We start from the raw sequence: 21,286 nt of genomic DNA, 5'->3' as shown, positions 1-21,286 counted from the left end.
GAATGTAGGCTAGAGTTTCTGTAGAAAACCACAACAGCAACACTTCTCGTATAGACTGAGCTCTGACGCATGAATGTCATTAATTGAAGTGTCTGGATATGAAGGATCACAGACAGACAGACACACAAGCACAGGCACGCATTCACACAACACTGACAGAGACCTCACTATACGATATTATCACGATACTTAGGTACCGATACGATATGTCCCTCCAGTCTCACAATACTTGGGAATTGATGGGAAATGATGTAAAATATATCACTAGCCACTTTAAACAATGCTACCTAATATATTGTTTACATACCCTACATTATTCATCTCATATGTATATACTGTACTCTATATCATCTACTGCATCTTTATGTAATACATGTATCACTAGCCACTAACTATGCCACTTTGTTTACATACATCTCATATGTATACAGTGCCTTGCGAAAGTATTCGGCCCCCTTGAACTTTGCGACCTTTTGCCACATTTCAGGCTTCAAACATAAAGATGTAACACTGTATTTTTTTGTGAAGAATCAACAACAAGTGGGACACAATCATGAAGTGGAACGACATTTATTGGATATTTCAAACTTTTTTAACAAATCAAAAACTGAAAAATTGGGCGTGCAAAATTATTCAGCCCCCTTAAGTTAATACTTTGTAACGCCACCTTTTGCTGCGATTACAGCTGTAAGTCGCTTGGGGTATGTCTCTATCAGTTTTGCACATCGAGAGACTGACATTTTTTCCCATTCCTCCTTGCAAAACAGCTCGAGCTCAGTGAGGTTGGATGGAGAGCATTTGTGAACAGCAGTTTTCAGTTCTTTCCACAGATTCTTGATTGGATTCAGGTCTGGACTTTGACTTGGCCATTCTAACACCTGGATATGTTTATTTTTGAACCATTCCATTGTAGATTTTGCTTTATGTTTTGGATCATTGTCTTGTTTGAAGACAAATCTCCGTCCCAGTCTCAGGTCTTTTGCAGACTCCATCAGGTTTTCTTCCAGAATGGTCCTGTATTTGGCTCCAGCCATCTTCCCATCAATTTTAACCATCTTCCCTGTCCCTGTTGAAGAAAAGCAGGCCCAAACCATGATGCTGCCACCACCATGTTTGACAGTGGGGATAGTGTGTTCAGGGTGATGAGCTGTGTTGCTTTTACGCCAAACATAACGTTTTGCATTGTTGCCAAAAAGTTACATTTTGGTTTCATCTGACCAGAGCACCTTCTTCCACATGTTTGGTGTGTCTCCCAGGTGGCTTGTGGCAAACTTTAAACAACACTTTTTATGGATATCTTTAAGAAATGGCTTTCTTCTTGCCACTCTTCCATAAAGGCCAGATTTGTGCAATATATGACTGATTGTTGTCCTATGGACAGAGTCTCCCACCTCAGCTGTAGATCTCTGCAGTTCATCCAGAGTGATCATGGGCCTCTTGGCTGCATCTCTGATCAGTCTTCTCCTTGTATGAGCTGAAAGTTTAGAGGGACGGCCAGGTCTTGGTAGATTTGCAGTGGTCTGATACTCCTTCCATTTCAATATTATCGCTTGCACAGTGCTCCTTGGGATGTTTAAAGCTTGGGAAATCTGTTTGTATCCAAATCCGGCTTTAAACTTCTTCACAACAGTATCTCGGACCTGCCTGGTGTGTTCCTTGTTCTTCATGATGCTCTCTGCGCTTTTAACGGACCTCTGAGACTATCACAGTGCAGGTGCATTTATACGGAGACTTGATTACACACAGGTGGATTGTATTTATCATCATTAGTCATTTAGGTCAACATTGGATCATTCAGAGATCCTCACTGAACTTCTGGAGAGAGTTTGCTGCACTGAAAGTAAAGGGGCTGAATAATTTTGCACGCCCAATTTTTCAGTTTTTGATTTGTTAAAAAAGTTTGAAATATCCAATAAATGTCGTTCCACTTCATGATTGTGTCCCACTTGTTGATGATTCTTCACAAAAAAATACAGTTTTATATCTTTATGTTTGAAGCCTGAAATGTGGCAAAAGGTCGCAAAGTTCAGGGGGGCAAATACTTTCGCAAGGCACTGTATACTGCACTCAATACCATCTACTGTATCTTGCCTATGCCGCTCTGTACCATCACTCACTCATATATCTTTATGTACATATTCTTTTTCACCTTACACTTGTGTCTATAAGGTAGTAGTTTTGGAATTGTTAGCTAGATTACTTGTTGGTTATTACTGCATTGTCGGAACTAGAAGCACAAGCATTTCGCTACACTCGCATTAACATCTGCTAACCATGTGTATGTGACAAATAAAATTTGATTTGATTTTGATTTTACTTTAGATTCTATATGTACTGTGATTCTATACTGAGAGCCACGACAAAACATGTTTTGATCAGTCATGGAAATAAAACTGGTGAAATCAAATAGGCTCCTTATTGAACAAAAGATGATGGAGAACAAAACTATGAAGGAGAAATACTGGAGTTTTTGTGCAGGTACAGCAAACTAGCTAAAAATAATAATATTGTGAAATTGTATTGCGAAATTGTCAAATTTATATGATATATCGCCAAAAATATCCCAATATGTATGTAACATACATTTCCTCCCCATCACTAAGCACATACACACACACACACATTTACGAGAGGTTGAGACATTTGTAGTACTGTATGGGTTTTATTTTATTGACATACATATTCATTATAGACTCTGCATTCATTTTAGAATATAAACCTAGTTTTAACCTAGCTATTCAACTTTTACACAAACATTTAACAAGGACTAAACCACATAGCTCCAAAATCTATACCAAAATTCTGCCAAGAATAGTCTTGCCCATTCCAATTGTGGTTTAAAGGTTGCAGGACACGAGACCTCTACAGTGTGTCTGCAGGCCTATGTTTGGGTTTTAAGGCACTGATATAACCAGAAACGATTTCTCAAGATAAGTGGGACTTTTGACAAATAAAACATAACAAAACAAATATGACACACCACCACACAATTGTAGGCAGTACACACTCTCTCAAAAACACTCCTTCATTACAGACACACATTATATCATATAAGCATGCACTCTTGAGTTAGAGATGCATCTAAGCTACATTAGCTGACAGCGAGGCTAATCCTTATGACTGATCTTTGACAAGCACAGGTATAGTGTTGTTGCTGGGTCCAGAGAAATGCTTTGCCTGGGGGGGTTCGTACATCAACATCCTAGTCATCGTCAGGCTTTGGTTTTTAGTTCTCTCCATGCTGTACTCAGCTCTGTGCTCGGTGCTAGTTGCTTTCATTCTACAATCTAGGCTTTAATGTTTCTAAAACAAGCACCAGAGAGAGCCGACAGAATACAGCACAGGAGCCATTGCAATCACATATGATCTCCAAATCAAGCACATAACAAAGTGTACATAGAAGCAAACACATTTGCCAAAAAGCAAAGGATTCTAACTAAACGGGACAATCCACTAAGGCCTGAAACTATGCTGCTAGTCATGGAGGGAGAAGTGCATTTGTCAGGTAGTATCAAGTAGTAGTGAGACATCCCCTTCCCCTACAATGAGACACTATCATGGTCTTGCTCAACATTTCTCTAACACATCTGGAAGGACTTTAAAGGTGATTTTATTTCCTTGATGGAGAAAGGTGTCCCAACAATTCACTCCAAATATCTCAAATGTTTCTCATCGCCAACTATTTACCGCTTGCTATTTTACAAAAAAACACATAACAACAAATACTGTGTTTATAATGTATAGATAGAAAAACAATATTTTAAAAGTCAGCAGTAAAAATGGCCCCATTCCTAGTGCAGGGGTGCAGTAAAACAATAGAACATGAAGACAGTACTTAACTCAAGAAACTCCCCAAATAATACTCTTGACTGCCCTGCATCTAACACACATAAACAAAAAGCTCTAATAATTAACATATGAGTAAATTCAGGAACAGCACAGGGCCTTATCAATGGAAGAAGAGTGAAGTCTTTTCTCTCTCTGTCTTTCCTTCTCACCCTCCTTCTTTAGGCATCTTAAGCCTCCTTTGTGCTGACCTTCATCTTCTCCACTGTTTCCTGTTTTTGTAAGAGAGAGAGAGAGAGAGAGAGAGAGAAAGAAAGCATATGTGGGAGGAGAGTTAAATATTGTAATAATAATAATAATTGTATGCCATGTAGCCCTAGTTAGATAGTTACAAATAAATAGCCACACTCAATACCCCATTTTACTCTACACAGTGTGGAGAATGACTGTCCCCTAGTTCCTCTTGTCTAGGGATCTCTACCGGTTCTTAACTGCAATATTGGATAACTTTTTTGTATTAATACATTCAGCCCACAGGGCTGTAAGTTGTTGTTGGAAGATATTCTGTTTGAGGACAGAGTACATGAACTCGCTGACTCTGCTATTGTGGAGAGCCAGAACTGCTCCCTCGTGAATTTAACTAAAGCAACACACACACACACACACACACACACACACACACACACACACACACACACACACACACACACACACACACACACACACACAAGGATAGTCATCAATAAAGCACAACTCGCCCAACTGTTTAAAGACAGATTCCAGAGCTACCCCATATGTCTGGGGAGATTGGAGGGCGGCCCGGTCTGTCCCTTGAACTTTGACATCCCGTTGCTGACCTGGTGCTTGTTGAGCTCAGCCACACGGAGGCTCCATTCCTCCTCGGTCATCTCCTGCCCTGCCTCTCCAGTCTCCTCGACGACCGCTGTCTTATCTAAGAAAGAGATGCAAAGGAAGAAAGAATTACAGGATCAATTGGAGAGAGAGAAAGACAGGTGTTGAGTTCTTATTTGTAAGCCCAGTATGTGGTTCAGGTGACTTGTAGATGAGCCAGTGTGTCTATACTGGTGTGCCTATCCTCACCATTGCAGGTCATGGCGGTGCAGACCCAGTTGCCGCAGGCACACACACAGCGGTTACACTCCACCTGTGTCTCAGCCCCATCCTTATAGGTCTCATCCTCCAGGGCACACTCTGCAGAAGAGGGGGGCACATAGAATTTTATGCCTCGCATACACACCGGATCTAACAATAATGTCTGTTCAAGTGACCAGAAATGATTAAATATCCTCTGTTTTACTTGAATCGGTTTGTTCTAGATGTCTAAATGAAACATTTAGCGCAGTTGAGTAGTGCTGTAGTCCGCAGCAGAAAGAGAGCACTAGAGGGATATAGACTGTGTGTACAGTATGTTAAAGCACTCTATTATCTATGACTTTGGCTCTGGTGAGGCCCCAGGGTAGGTTCTGTGTTCCGGACTGGACTGTGTGTGCTGCAGCTGTGAGGGATGTCATAGGGCTCTCTTCCAGAACCGCTCTTCCTATCACACTGAACTTTCCCCTACATCATTAATGCACAACTTCTGATCAACTCAGTACAGTACAAAAGACCAAGAAAAAATAAAGTTGTCTGTAAATAAATCACATTGAGATGTTTTTGTTGCAGTGAATTTCAAGTATGTTAGGGTGAGTTACAGTGGATTTGCCTATGGTTGTGGTGAATGAATTTGCTATTTTGATTAACATATGTACATCCCATGCACTGTAAACACATACTGCATGCTGACTGCATGTGTCTAAGAGGTTGATATAGAGGTATTTGTGTAATGAACTGAGAAAAAAAACATGTGTGGTGTCAGCAGTGGTGTGCAGTGTTGTCATCATGGAGTCATTGAGTCAACGGTCATGTGTCTGGGAGCTCACTCTTCTCAGGTGGGTTGAAGCCGGGCTTCAGGCAGTTGAGGAACTCATCGAAGCTCAGCTTCCAGTCAGTGTTCTCATCGGACATCTCGATCAGGGCGTCCACACATAGGCTCCTGGGAAGAGCAGAGAGAAACACACACACAGGTTCACATTCACTGCCTGTACTCATAGCTAAGTACAGTGCATTCGGAAATTATTCAGACCCCTTGACTTTTTCCACATTTTGTTACGTTACAGCCATATTCTAAAATGGATTAAATACATTTTCCCCCTCATCAATCTACATACAATACCCCATAATATCAAAGGCAAATAAATAAATAGAAATACCTTATTTACATAAGTATTCAGACCCTTTGCTGTGAGACTCAAAATTGAGCTCAGGTGCATTCTGTTTCTATTGATCATGAGATCTTCCTACACCTTGATTGGAGTCTACCTGTGGTAAATTCAATTGATTGGGCATGATTTGGAAAGGCACACACCTGTCTATATAAGGTCCCACAGTTGACAATACATTTCAGAGCAAAAACCAAGCCATCGGGTCATAGGAATTGTCCGTAGAGCTCCGAGACTGGATTGTGTCGAGGCACAGATCTGGGGAAGGGTATCAATCAAAAATATTCTGCAGTATTGAAGATCCCCAAGAACACAGTGGCCTCCATCATTCTTAAATGGAAGAAGTTTAGAATTACTAAGACTCTTCCTAGAGCTGGCCGCCCGGCCAAACTAAGAAATCAGGGGAGAAGGGCCTTGGTCAGGGAGGTGACCAAGAGCCCGATGGTCACTCTGACAGAGCTCCAGAGTTCCTCTGTGGAGATGGGATAACCTTCCAGAAGGACAACCATCTCTGCATTACTCCACCAATCAGGCATTTATGGTAGATTGGCCAGACGGAAGCCCCTCCTCAGTAAAAGGCACATAACAGCCTGCTTGGAGTTTGCCAAAAGGCATCTAAAGGACTCTCAGACCATGAGAAACAAGATTTTCTGGTCTGATGAAACTAAGATTGAACTCTTTGGCCTGAATGCCAGGCGTCACATCTGGAGGAAACCTGGCACCATCCCTATGGTGAATCATGGTGGTGGCAGTATAATGAGACTAATCAGGATCGAGGGAAACATGAACGGAGCAAAGTTCAGTGAGATCCTTGATGAAAACCCACTCCAGAGTGTACATGACTTCAGACTGGGGCGAAGGTTCTGAATACTTATAGTATGTAAATGTGATATTTCAGTGTTTTTTATTATATAAATGAGCTAAAAAACATTTTTTTAATCAACATTTTCTTTGTCATTCTGGGTTACTGTGTGTAGATTGATGAGGGGAAAAAAACAATTTAATCAATTTTAAAATAAGGCTTTAACCTAACAAAATGTGGAAAAATTCAAGGGGTCTGAATATGTTGCGAATGCTCTGTATAGCTGTTGAGATGGTTATTGGGCCTATAGTGTCTGACTGTGCTGGGTGTCTGACAAAGTGAAGTTAATGGAATGTTTTGCCCACAGAATATTATTTTCAATGCTTCATTTGTAGGACCAAGAGTTTTTCCCGGTCAAGTCACATGGCCTGTAAAAACTCAGGGCCCTACTCATGTGTGGGCAATAGAAGTGGCTGATTACATCAGCTTCTTACATCAGCTTCTTACATCAGCTTCTTACATCAGCTTCTTACATCAGCTTCTTATCTCCAAACCTGCAGAAGCATTGCAACACTTCTCACGTGAGCAGCACAGTGGAAACCCAGGCTCTGATCATGTACAGAACAGGTGAGGTTAAGATCACCCACAGGAGGCCTGGGTCACACAGGGTTCAAGGCAGAGAGAGGGACAGTAGGGCTTAATATAGCACCAGCTCCTCAGAAACCCTCTACTGTACAGCTGAGAATATGATATCGATACTGTATATGATATAGATACTTTATAGATATACACATATACATTTACAGTATGTTATGTAAATGGCTCAAATTTACACCACACGTAGACAGGCTGCAAACATTATATGATGATCTATGAGAATGTGTGAATTACCTGTTTTGTAAAGTGTCATATTTTTCTGTCTACTGAGCTAAAATATATACATATAAATAATATAAACAGCACCAGTCAAAAGTTTGGACACACCTACTCATTTAAGGGTTTTTCTTTATTTTTTAAAAATGTTCTACATTGTAGAATAACAGTGAAGACATTCAAACTATGGAATTATGTAGTAATCAAAAAAGTGTTCAACAAATCAAACATCTTTTATATTTGAGATTCTTCAAAATAGATACCCTTTGCCTTGATGACAGCTTTGCACACCCTTGGCATTCTCTCAACCAGCTTCACCTGAAATGCTTTTCCAACAGTCTTGAAGGAGTTGCCACATATGCTGAGCACTTGTTGGCGACCTTTCCTTCACTCTGCAATCCAACTCATCCCAAACCATCTCAACTGGGTTGAGGTCGGGTGATTATGGAGATGAGGTCATCTGATGCAGCACTCCATCACTCTCTTTCTTGGTCAAATAGCCTTTACACAGCCTGGAGGTGTGTTGGGTCATTGTCCTGTTGAAAAATAAATGATAGTCCCACTAAGCGTAAACCAGATAGGATGGTGTATCGCTGCAGAATACTGTGGTAGCCATGCTGATTAAGTGTGCCTTGAATTCTAAATAAATCACTGACAGTGTCACCAGCAAAGCAACCCCACACCATCACACCTCCTCCTCCATGCTTCACGGTGGGAACCACAAATGCGAAGATCATCCGTTCACCTACTCTACATCTCACAAAGACACCAAAAATCTCAAGGGACAGATTTACATCGGTCTAATGTCCATTGCTCGTGTTTCTTGGCCAAGCAAGTCTCTTCTTCTTACTGGTGTCCTTTAGTAGTGATTTCTTTGCAGCAATTCAACCATGAAGGCCTGATTCACGCAGTCTCCTCTAAACAGCTGATGTTGAGATATGTCTGTTACTTGAACTCTATGAAGCATTTATTTTGCTTGATGGTTTTTGTGACTGCACTTGAATGAAGGACTGTCGTTTCACTTTGTTTATTTGAGCTGTTCTTGCCATAATATGGACTTGGACTTCGGTATCCCACACCTACCTTGTCACAACACAACTGATTGGCTCAAACGCATTAAGAAGGAACATTTTTCCACAAGGCACACCTGTTAATTGAGATGCATCCCAGGTGACTTCCTCATGAAGCTGGTTGAGAGAATGGCAAGAATGTGCAAAGCTATCATCAAGACAAAGAGTGGCTACTTTGAAGAATCTCAAATATAAAATGCATTTTTTTGGTTGCTACATGATTCCATATGTGTTATTTCATAGTTTTGATGTCTTCACTATTATTCTACAATGTGGAAAATAGTAAAAATAAAGAAAAACCCTTGAATGAGTAGGTGTGTCCAAACCTTTGACTAACCCATCTGGACAAGAGGAATACCTATGTGAGAATGCTGTTCATCGACTACAGCTCAGCATTTAACACCACAGTACCCTCCAAACTCGTCATTAAGCTCGAGACCCTGGGTTTCGACCCCGCCCTGTGCAACTGGGTACTGGACTTCCTGACGGGCCACCCCCAGGTGGTGAGGGTAGGTAACAACATCTCCACCCCGCTGATCCTCAACACTGGGGCCCCACAAGGGTGCGTTCTGAGCCCTCTCCTGTACTCCCTGTTCACCCACGACTGCGTGGCCATGCGCGCCTCCAACTCAATCATCAAGTTTGCGGACGACAACAGTGGTAGGCTTGATTACAAACAACGACGAGACGGCCTACAGGGAGGAGGTGAGGGCCCTCGGAGTGTGGTGTCAGGAAAATAACCTCACACTCAACGTCAACAAAACTAAGGAGATGATTGTGGACTTCAGGAAACAGCAGAGGGAGCACCCCCCTATCCACATTGATGGGACAGTAGTGGAGAGGGTAGTAAGTTTTAAGTTCCTCGGCGTACACATCACAGACAAACTGAATTGGTCCACCCACACAGACAACATTGTGAAGAAGGCGCAGCAGCGCCAACCTCAGGAGGCTGAAGAAATTCGGCTTGTCACCAAAAGCACTCACAAACTTCTACAGATGCACAATCGAGAGCATCCTGTCGGGCTGTATCACCGCCTGGTACGGCAACTGCTCCGCCCACAACCGTAAGGCTCTCCAGAGGGTAGTGAGGTCTGCACAACGCATCACCGGGGGCAAACTACCTGCTCTCCAGGACACCTACACCACCCAATGTCACAGGCAGGCCATAAAGATCATCAAGGACAACAACCACCCGAGCCACTGCCTGTTCACCCCGCTATCATCCAGAAGGCGAGGTCAGTACAGGTGCATCAAAGCTGGGACCGAGAGACTGAAAAACAGCTTCTATCTCAAGGCCATCAAACTGTTAAACAGCCACCACTAACATTGAGTGGCTGCTGCCAACACACTGACTCAACTCCAGCCACTTTAATAATGGGAATTGATGTAAAATATATCACTAGCCACTTTAAACAATGCTACTTAATATAATGTTTACATACCCTACATTACTCATCTCATATGTCTACGTATATACTGTACTCTATATCATCTACTCCATCTTTATGTAATACATGTATCACTAGCCCCTTTGAACTATGCCACTTTGTTTACATACTCATCTCATATGTATATACTGTACTCGATACCATCTACTGCATCTTGCCTATGCCGCTCTGTACCATCACTCATTCACATATCTTTATGTACATATTCTTTATCCCTTTACACTTGTGTGTAAGGTAGTAGTTTTGGAATTGTTAGTTAGATTACTCGTTGGTTATTACTGCATTGTCGGAACTAGAAGCACAAGCATTTCGCTACACTCGCATTAACATCTGCTAACCATGTGTATGTGACAACAAAAATTTGATTTGATTTAATGTATATATATATATACACACACACACAAATAAAGGTGAAATAGCATGCACACAAGTACACACACACAGCATGCACACAAGTACACACACACACTGACCTGAGCAGCTTGTTGCTCTCCTGGTCTGCATATGACTGCATGTCCACGTTGGAGTCATTATGTTGGATGAACTTAAGGAGCTCTGAGGAGTCCAGCTGGGAGTCACCATTGTCGTAGTTCTGTACACACACACATGCACACAGAAACTAGCAGAGTTAGTAGGAGTAGAGAATAGAAGAGTGTCATGGGCCTCTGTAGGCCAATATAAAATCATAAAAGTGAATAATAACCAGAAAACCTAATAACTGATATGACCAGAAGAAAAGTGAGAGTGTGGGGGGGATTGGGTATAATAATAAATATATTTTAGCCTTTAAGCATAATCCCCCCCACACTCTCACTTTTCTTCTGGTCATATCAGTTCCTCTCTCAATCATTTTCTAAATATCTCCCTCTACCTGATAAAAACTCTCCTTCCAAGACTGCTAATCCACAGTGAACTTTGCACTTTGAGACTGTCTGTGGCGGTCATCACCAGTGGTCATCGGTCACCTGACAACCCTACACTGTAAAGGGGTTGAAGTGAATTTGACAGTAACTTACAGGCAGCTATCGGTAAGTAAGACACTGTATTTCATAGTGCAGTATACCTACTGTAATCTAAATACAATGGTAAAGCAAGTACTGTGTAATGACATAGTTGAATACATCCAATGTACTGTATTGCAATGTAAAAAAGTAAATGCTAATGTAATCATAATGAATAAATTAATGAACTTATGAATGAAAGTAATTGTGGGGGAGATTTCACAGTATTTTACTGGAATTACATGGAATTGGTGAAAGGTTGGCTGCAAGGTAATGTATTTACACAGTACAGCATATAATTTATTATTTGGTGATTTATATCACTTCCACAAGAGGCCGTAACAAAGGCTTCCAAACTGGCAGCAATTACTTGGCAAAACAGACCAAAGGTTTAAGACTTGCCACTGCACTGTATCCCTTCTACATTTTAAGTTGATGGGGCACTATAAACACATGAGTTAAAATGGTACAGCACCCACATTAACGGGTTCAACAAATAAGGCATCTTGCAAAGGGCACCTCAAAAAACAACAATACCCATTAGTGATCAAAATGTTCTTGGCGCTCCAAAATTAAGGTACAGTACTGTTTTCTGTGGGGTGGAACTACAGTACTATTTGAAATACAGAAACTATTTCCCGCCCACTACATTTTCCCACAATGCATCATCATTTACAGTATGCTGCAGTATAATGCTTTCACGGTATTTTACAGTTGGATAATACCCAGAATTACAGTATAAATTAGTTTTCCATTACAGTGTAGAGCCGTCCTCGAATTAAAGCTTCTTGAAGGGATACATCTTTAACAGTCAGAGTTATGTTCTATAGAGAGATTGACAGACAAAAATATGAGAGAGGCCTGTAATTTTCATCATAGATACACTTCAACTATGACAGACAAAATGTGAGAAAACAAATCCAGAAAATCACATTGTAGGATTTTTAATGAATTTATTTGCAAATTATGTTGGAAAATAAGTATTTGGTCAATAACAAAAGTTTCTCAATACTTTGTTATATACCCTTTGTTGGCAATGACAGAGGTCAAACATTTTCTGTAAGTCTTCACGAGGTTTTCACACACTGTTGCTGGTATTTTGGCCCATTCCATGCAGATCTTCTCTAGAGCAGTGATGTTTTAGGGCTGTTGCTGGGCAACACGGACTTTCAACTCCCTCCAAAGATTTTCTATGGGGTTGAGATCTGGAGACTGGCTAGGCCACTCATGGACCTTGAAATGCTTCTTACGAAGCCACTCCTTTGTTGCCCGGGCGGTGTGTTTGGGATCATTGTCATGCTGAAAGACCCAGCCACGTTTCATCTTCAATGCCCTTGCTGATGGAAGGAGGTTTTCACTCAAAATCTCACGATACATGGCCCCATTCATTGTTTCCTTTACACGGATCATTCGTCCTGGTCCCTTTGCAGAAAAACAGCCCCAAAGCATGATATTTCCACCCCCATGCTTCACAGTAGGTATGGTGTTCTTTGGATGCAACTCAGCATTCTTTGTCCTCCAAACACGACGAGTTGAGTTTTTACCAAAAAGTTCTATTTTGGTTTCATCTGACCATATGACATTCTCCCAATCTTCTTCTGGATCATCCAAATGCTCTCTAGCAAACTTCAGACGGGCCTGGACATGTCCTGGCTTAAGCAGGGGGACACGTCTGGCACTGCAGGATTTGAGTCCCTGGCGGTGTAGTGTGTTATTGATGGTAGGCTTTGTTACTTTGGTCCCAGCTCTCTGCAGGTCATTCACTAGGTCCCCCCGTGTGGTTCTGGGATTTTTGCTCACCGTTCTTGTGATCATTTTGACCCCACGGGGTGAGATCTTGCGTGGAGCCCCAGATCGAGGGAGATTATCAGTGCTCTTGTATGTCTTCCACTTCCTAATTATTGCTCCCACAGTTGATTTCTTCAAACCAAGCTGCTTACCTATTGCAGATTCAGTCTTCCCAGCCTGGTGCAGGTCTACAATTTTGTTTCTGGTGTCCTTTGACAGCTCTTTGGTCTTGGCCATAGTGGAGTTTGGAGTGTGACTGTTTGAGGTTGTGGACAGGTGTCTTTTATACTGATAACAAGTTCAAACAGGTGCCATTAATACAGGTAACGAGTGGAGCACAGAGGAGCCTCTTAAAGAGGAAGTTACAGGTCTGTGAGAGCCAGAAATCTTGCTTGTTTGGAGGTGACCAAATACTTATTTTCCACCATAATTTGCAAATAAATTCATAAAAAATCCTATAATGTGATTTTCTGGATTTGTTTTCTCATTTTGTCTGTCATAGTTGAAGTGTACCTATGATGAAAATTACAGGCCTCTCTCATCTTTTTAAGTGGGAGAACTTGCACAATTGGTGGCTGACTAAATACTTTTTTGCCCCACTGTATGTATATATATATATACACATTTTGTTACATTACAGCCTTATTCTAAAATGTATAGTTTTCCCCCCCTCTGATCAATCTACACACAATGTTCAAGTCCGGGCTCTGGCTGGGCCAATCAAGGACATTCAGAGACTTTTCCCGAAGCCACTCCTGCGTTGTCTTGGCTGTGTGCTTAGGGTCGTTGTCCTGTTGGAAGGTCAAACTTCGCCCCTGTCAGAGGTCCTGAACGCTCTGGGGCAGGTTTTCATCAAGGATCTCTCTGTACTTTGCTCTGTTCATCTTTGCCTCGATTCTGACTAATCTCCCAGTCCCTGCCGCTGAAAAACATCCCCATAGCATGATGCTGCCACCACCATGCTTCATCGTACGGATGGTGCCAGGTGCCCTCCAGACGTGACGCTTGGCATTCAGGCCAAAGAGTTCAATCTTGGTTTCATCAGACCAGAGAATCTTGTTTATCATGGTCTAAGAGTCTTAAGGTGCCTTTTGGCAAACTCCAAGAGGGCTGTCATGTGCCTTTTACTGAGGAGTGGCTTCCGTCCGGCCACTCTACCATAATAAATGCCTGATTGGTGGAGTGCTGCAGAGATGGGAGAAACTTCCAGAAGAACAACCATCTCCACAGAGGAACTCTGGAGCTCTGTCAGAGTGAACAATGGTCACATCCCTGACCAAGGCCCTTCTCCCCCGATCGCTCAGTTTGGCCGGGCGGCCAGCTCTAGGAAGAGTCTTGGTGGTTCCAAACTTCTTCCATTTAAGAATGATGGAGGCCACTGTGTTCTTGGGAACCTTCTATGCTGCAGAAATGTTTTGGTACCCTTCCCCATATCCGTGCCTCGACACAATCCTGTTTCGGAGCTCTACGGACAATTAATTTGACATCATGGCTTGGTTTTTGCTCTGACATGCACTGTCAACTGTGGGACCTTATATAGACAGGTTTTATTTACCACAGGTGGACTCCAATCAAGTTGTAGAAGCATCTCAAGGATGATCAAAGGAAACAGGATGCACCTGAGCTCAATTTCGAGGCTCATAGCAAAGGGTCTGAATACTTGTGTAAATAAGGTACTTCTGTTTTTTATTTTTAATACATTTAATACATTTCAAAAAAGCTGTATTCACTTTGTCATTCTAAGGTATTGTGTGTAGATTGCTGAGGAATTTATTTTATTCAATCCATTTTAGAATAAGGCTGTAATGTAACAAAATGTGGAAAAAATCAAGGGGTCTGAATACATTCCGAACGCACTGTATACTAAAAGCTCCATTATATCACTGTGCTCTGTCTCTGTGGAGAGTTAATGGAACTCTCAGACAAATGAGGAGACCGGAGGAGACAGGAGAACAATGGTGTTTTGATATCACATGAATCTTTCTCATGTTTCCATGTGTGTAGAAGAAACAGTAACCAGTGGAGACAAATTCAACTTTTCTGAACATTGACCGCAATTCCTCTTTAAGGCCCTCTCTGAGCCAATGGGAGAGTGGCAGGGCCAGGGGTCCTTCACCACAGGATGAGGATGGTCATTAAGGAGAGTTACGGGCTGTCCACTAACATGACTGAGATGGCTGTCACAGAAATGATCAGGCAGGGTCTGAGGTAGCTTTGATGATTTAGGGTGGAAAGGAAGAGAGGGTGGATGAAGGGATGGATGACGGGATAGAGGTTATCCTCTGAGTGTTTAGATCAGCACACTGCCAGTCTGAGAGTGTAAGGGAATGAAGATGGGGGTATGTGATTAGTGGTATGGGGTGGTGGGTACAGGAGACCATAGACTGGCCAGTGTGAGAGAGGGGCTGAAGGTTAAGGGGTGTCCCTCCTGTGAAGACCCAATAGTTTCCAGTAGAGGTCTACCGATTAATCAGAATGGCTGATTAATTAGGGCCGATTTCAAGTTTTCATAACAATCGGAAATCGGTATTTTTGGGCGCCGATTTAAAAAAATATTTTTTTTATACCTTTATTTAACTAGGCAAGTCAGTTAAAAACACATTCTTATTTTCAATGACGGCCTAGGAATGGTGGGTTAACTGCCTCGTTCAGGGGCAGAACGACAGATTTTCACCTTGTCAGCTCGGGGGATCACAGGGGATCACCTTACAGTTAACTAGTCCAACGCAATAACGACCTGCCTCTCTCTAGTTGCACTCCACAAGGAGACTGCCTGTTACGCGAATGCAGTAAGCCAAGGTAAGTTGCTAGCTAGCATTAAACTTTTCTTATAAAAAACAATCAATCATAATCACTAGTTATAACTACACATGGTTGATGATATTACTAGATATTATCTAGCGTGTCCCGCGTTGCATTTAATCTGACTGAGCATACAAGCATACAAGTATCTAAGTATCTGACTGAGCGGTGGTAGGCAGAAGCAGGCGCGTAAACATTCATTCAAACAGCACTTTCGTGCGTTTTGCCAGCAACTCTTCGTTGTGCGTCAAGCATTGCGCTGTTTATGAATTCAAGCCTATCAACTCCCGAGATGAGGCTGGTGTAACCGAAGTGAAATGGCTAGCTAGTTAGCGCGCGCTAATAGCGTTTCAAACGTCACAAGCTCTGAGCCTTCTGGTAGTTGTTCCCCTTGCTCTGCATGGGTAACGCTGCTTCGATGGTGGCTGTTGTCATTGTGTTGCTGGTTCGAGCCCAGGGAGGAGCGAGGAGAGGGACGGAAGCTATACTGTTACACTGGCAATACTAAAGTGCCCATAAGAACATCTAAGAGTCAAAGGTTAATGAGATACAAATGGTATAGAGGGAAATAGTCCTATAATTCCTATAATAACTCCAACCTAAAACTTCTTACCTGGGAATATTGAAGACTCATGTTAAAAGGAACCAGCAGCTTTCATATGTTCTCATGTTCTGAGCAAGGAACTGAAACGTTAGCTTCCTTACATAGCACATATTGCACTTTTACTTTCTTCTCCAACACTTTGTTTTTGCATTATATAAACCAAATTGAACATGTTTCATTATTTACTTGAGGCTAAATTGATTTTATTAATGTATTATATTAAGCTAAAATAAGTGTTCATTCAGTATTGTTGTAATTGTCATTATTACAAAATAAAAATCGTCCGATTAATCGGTATCGGCTTTCTTGGTCCCCCAATAATCGGTATCGGTGTTGAAAAATCATAATCGGTCGACCTCTAGTTTCCAGTCACCTCTCCTAGTTGTAACAGCTGATGACAAATGCTATGTGCTATGTGAAGACAATGTTTATCAGTATGACTAATTCATTTTCCATATGGTCCAAAACATATGTGTGTCTACAAAACATGTCTCAAGTTCATAGTTTCGGACTTCATAGAACAGATATCACAACTGAAACGCTTGTTTGACACACACACACACACACACACACACACACACACACACACACACACACACACACACCTTGAAGTATTTCACCAGGATTTCAGTGAAGTTGGAGCCTTTGACAAACCAGCCATCTGGGACCACCTCAGTCTGCAGCCACTGGATCACACGGTGCCTCAACTCATTACGATCTGCTACATAACACACCACTGGAGAGACAGAGAGAGAGAGAAAAGGAAAGAGGGGGTTTGAGAGAGAGGGGGTTGAGTGTGTGTGTGAGAGAGAGAGAGAGAGAGAGAGAGAGAGAGAGAGAGAGAGAGAAGGAAAGAGAGGGTGTGAGAGAGAGAGAGAGAGAGAGAGAAAAGGAAAGAGGGGGTTGAGAGAGAGGGGGTTGAGTGTGTGTGTGAGAGAGAGAGAGAGAGAGAGAGAGAGAGAGAGATAGAAAGAAAGAAAGAAGGAAAGAGAGGGTGTGAGAGAGAGAGAGAGAGAGAGAGAGAGAGAGAGAGAGAGAGAAAAGGAAAGAGGGGGTTGAGAGAGAGGGGGTTGAGTGTGTGTGAGAGAGAGAGAGAGAGAAGGAAAGAGAGGGTGTGAGAGAGAGAGAGAGAGAAGGGGTGTGCGAGTGAGAGAGAGGGGGGGGGGCAGAGCCAGAGAGAGAGAGAGAGAGAGATGTGACAGTCAAAATCCACAATCTAACAGGTACTCTAGCCATTTTGACACTCTCTAGTATGGTAAAGGGAATGCACACAATCCCTGTTCTGTCCAGAGCACACCAGTACCTCCCAGCTCATTATGTGCCCAAATGTACAGTCCTGAGCCCTAACCCTGCACACTCCCTATCAGTTAACTGAAGAGTGCTTATCACAAGTGCAATAAGAGATCAGTAGAGCACTGATATAGCTATGAGAGAGGTGTACTATGTCTGATAAAGCTCCGTAAGGACTAGAGGAAATAAGAGCTGAGATACAGAGCTCTTATTGGCTCAGAGCACACAGATCTCCCAAGTCACACTCACTCACCCGGGCTGGCGGCTGCATGCTCTGCTTTCTTCTCTGCAGACGACAAAGACAGAGAGCGAGAGCGAGAGATCGAGAGAGAGAGTGAGATACAAAATAGAGGAACACACAGAGAGAAAGAGAACAGCTTTATTTCATTGTTTTACAATATCTAGTGTTTGTTTCCCATCTAGTGTTTTTCATCATGTCATTGTCACATTGCCACAATAACCAATAATGCCCATGGACATCATGACATGATGGCCTCTCTGTGACACTAGGAGAGGAGAGTAACTGATTCATCTTCAACCTGATCAATGTCCAGGCCAACAGACAGACAAGAGGTCATTGGGCGTATAGGTTCAAAGTTCAACACTAGCTAAATCGAAGATGAGCCTGGGACCATATATGTTGCCTGTCTGTCGGATGATGATAGGATAGCCTTATATGGCCAACAGCTGACCTGACAGCTCACATGTATTACTGACTGTGTCATGACAACCAGAGATTATGCCCCTGAGTACATAGGCATCAGATAGCAATAGTCATGTGCTATACACACACAAAGTTAACAAGAAAGTGTGTGTGTGTATGTGCATGTTTTTCCCCACCCTGGCAGTTTCTGTCGTGGGCCACCTGGATCTTGAGGCCGGTGAGACATGCGTCTCGGTGGAGCTCACAGTGGTTGCGGTATGTCTTACCGTTACTGCCACACACTGAACGCTTGTGTGGCTTACAGCTCTAGAGAGAGAGAGAAGGGAAGAGAGGGAGACAGAGAGAGATGGAGAAGGTGGGTGGGAGGAGAGAGGGAGAGATAGAGTCTTAATGACCCTGAATAAAAAGATCAGGCATCTTAATGACCCTAAATAAAAAGATCATCCATTTCTTAATGACCCCGAATAAAAAAAATCATGCCAAAAGTGGCATACCTGGACACACAACACCCTCACATGCTGATAAACTCTGTTATTCACACACACGCAGGCACACACATGCATAGTCACACACACGCACGCACGCACAAGCTCACTATCAAGTACTGTATATTCATAGTACAGTCAGTATGTTCTGTATTTCTCTTCAATATATCACGTCCTGTTGTTTTATACAATATTTGAGTGATATACACTACCGTTCAAAAGTTTGGGGTCACTTAGAAATTTCCACATTTTTTTGTCCATTAAAATAACATCAAGCACATCAAGACAGTCGTGAAGAGGGCACGACAAAGCCTATTCCCTCTCAGGAGACTGAAAGATTTGGCATGGGTCCTCAGATCCTCGCAAGGTTCTTCAGCTGCACCGTCGACAACATCCTGACTGGTTGCACCACTGCCTGGTATGGCAACTGCTCGGCCTCCGACCGCAAGGCACTACAGAGGGTAGTGCGACTAGCCCAGTACAACACTGGGGCCAAGCTTCCTGCCATCAAGGACCTCTATACCAGGCGGTGTCAGAGGAAAGCCCTAAAAACTGTCCAGCCACCCAATCATAGACTGTTCTCTATGCTACTGCACGGCAGGCAAGCGGTACCGTAGAGCCAAGTCTTTGTCCAAGAGGCTTCTAAACAGCTTCTACCCCCATCTTGAATATATTTCCTATTAATTTTGCAACTCATTCTATGTATGTTTTCATGGGAAACAAGGAAATGTCTAAGTGACCCCAAACCTTTGAACAGTAGTGTAGTATTTGTGTTGACTATTTACCTACTATTGCTCTAGTCTTGTAATTGTTGTTAACATTGCATGGTGAGGAAGTTTTCCAGTAAGCATTTCATAGCACCGGTTACACTGTATACTGTGCATATGACCATGATTGGACTCACCTCTATACACAAGCAGCTGGGTTCTCCCTTCTCAGTGACTGCGCACTCTCTTCCTGCGCCACAGAACACATTGGCACAAACCTTACTCTTAGTCTGCACCTCCTGACGAAAGAGAAAACACACACTGTTAGTGTTGAAAACACACACACACACAGCTTTGGCATTTAAAACTCACACGTAAGCACACTGTCAGCACTAAGGACACACGCCCTGGATAAAATACTGTGATAACATATATCAGACACAAGGTGGAACTGTTACACTATTCTCAGAGCCAGTGGTTTCAAACAGAAGGGTGAGGTTTAGTGTGCTACTAAAATACTCTCCATCACAATACTGTCAGTTTCACTACAAAACCACATGAAAATGACACCATCACTCTCAACCCCTCAGAAATCACACTAATACAACCAGCAAACGCACACACGTGCATAGTCGTGCGCATGCGAATATAAGCTCAAATCAAATGTTTTATCAAATCAAATGTTATTTGTCACATGCGCCGAAAACAGGTATTACAGTGAAATGCTTACTTACAGGCCCTTAACCAACAATGCATTTTCAAGAAAAATACCTAAAAAATAATAAATAAAAGTAACAAATAATTAAAGAGTTACTTCTCTTGAAACTGCGTTGTTGGTCATATTCACATTGTGGCAGCAGGTAGCCTTGTAGTTAAGAGCATTGAGCCAGTAACTGAAAGGTCACTGGTTCGAATCCCTGAGTTGGCAAGGTAAAAATCTGCTCCTGAACAAGGCAGTTAACCCACTGTTCCTAAGCTATCATTGTTTATAAGAATTTGTTCTTAACTGACTTGCCTACAGGGGGTACTGGTACAGAATCAATGTGCAGGGGCACTGGTTAGTCCATGTAATTTAGGTAATATATTCATGTAGGTAGAGTTATTAAAGTGACTATGCATAGATAATAACTGAGAGAAGCAGCAGTGTAAAACGGGGGGCAATGCAAATAGTCTGGGTAGCCATTTGATTAGATGTTCAGGAGTCTTATGGCTTGGGGGTAGAAGCTGTTTAGAAGCCTCTTGGAACTAGACTTGGAACTCTGGTACCGCTTGTCGTGCGGTATAACAGTCTGTGGCTAATGTCTTTGACAATGCCTGGTATAGAGTTCCTGGATGGCAGGAAGCTGGGCCGTACGCACTACCATCTGTAGTGCTTTGCAGTCGGAGGCCGAGCAGTTGCCATACCAGGCAGTGATGCAACCAGTCAGGATGCTTTCGATGGTGCAGCTGTAGAACCTTTTGAGGATCTGAGGACCCATGCCAAATCTTTTCAGTCTCCTGAGGGTGAATAGGTTTTGTTGTGCCCTTTTCACGACTGATATATATATATAAATAATGGAATGAGGTATAGACAGCATGGACAGTATATGAATAGAAAAGGTGTATCGCAGTATTTTTTTTAACTATTTTTTTTTAACCTTTATTTAACTAGGCAGTCAAGAACAAATTCTTATTTTACAATGACGGC

At 42.4% G+C, this 21,286-nt stretch overlaps 1 protein-coding gene across 1 annotated transcript in view; it reads right to left on the bottom strand.

Moving 5' to 3' along the window:
• Nucleotides 1–2,646: 2,646 nt before the first annotated feature.
• Nucleotides 2,647–21,286, bottom strand: part of LOC112237012 (follistatin-related protein 1) — a 41,002-nt gene continuing 22,362 nt past the window's right edge. The window contains exons 3-11 of the mRNA XM_042319813.1: nucleotides 19,797–19,898; nucleotides 18,584–18,713; nucleotides 17,997–18,029; nucleotides 17,059–17,189; nucleotides 10,732–10,850; nucleotides 5,727–5,839; nucleotides 4,888–4,998; nucleotides 4,644–4,738; nucleotides 2,647–4,058 (exon numbers count right to left, since the gene is read on the bottom strand). Coding sequence (XP_042175747.1) covers nucleotides 4,017–4,058; nucleotides 4,644–4,738; nucleotides 4,888–4,998; nucleotides 5,727–5,839; nucleotides 10,732–10,850; nucleotides 17,059–17,189; nucleotides 17,997–18,029; nucleotides 18,584–18,713; nucleotides 19,797–19,898 — 876 coding nt within the window. The 3' untranslated portion in view covers nucleotides 2,647–4,016. The remainder of the gene's footprint in view (nucleotides 4,059–4,643; nucleotides 4,739–4,887; nucleotides 4,999–5,726; nucleotides 5,840–10,731; nucleotides 10,851–17,058; nucleotides 17,190–17,996; nucleotides 18,030–18,583; nucleotides 18,714–19,796; nucleotides 19,899–21,286) is intronic.

The sequence above is a fragment of the Oncorhynchus tshawytscha genome, linkage group LG03 (genome assembly GCF_018296145.1).
Source record: "Oncorhynchus tshawytscha isolate Ot180627B linkage group LG03, Otsh_v2.0, whole genome shotgun sequence".
NCBI classification, from domain to species: domain Eukaryota; kingdom Metazoa; phylum Chordata; class Actinopteri; order Salmoniformes; family Salmonidae; genus Oncorhynchus; species Oncorhynchus tshawytscha.
The sequence above is the reverse complement of the archived record's forward strand: the minus strand, read 5'-3'. Positions and strand labels throughout refer to the sequence as shown.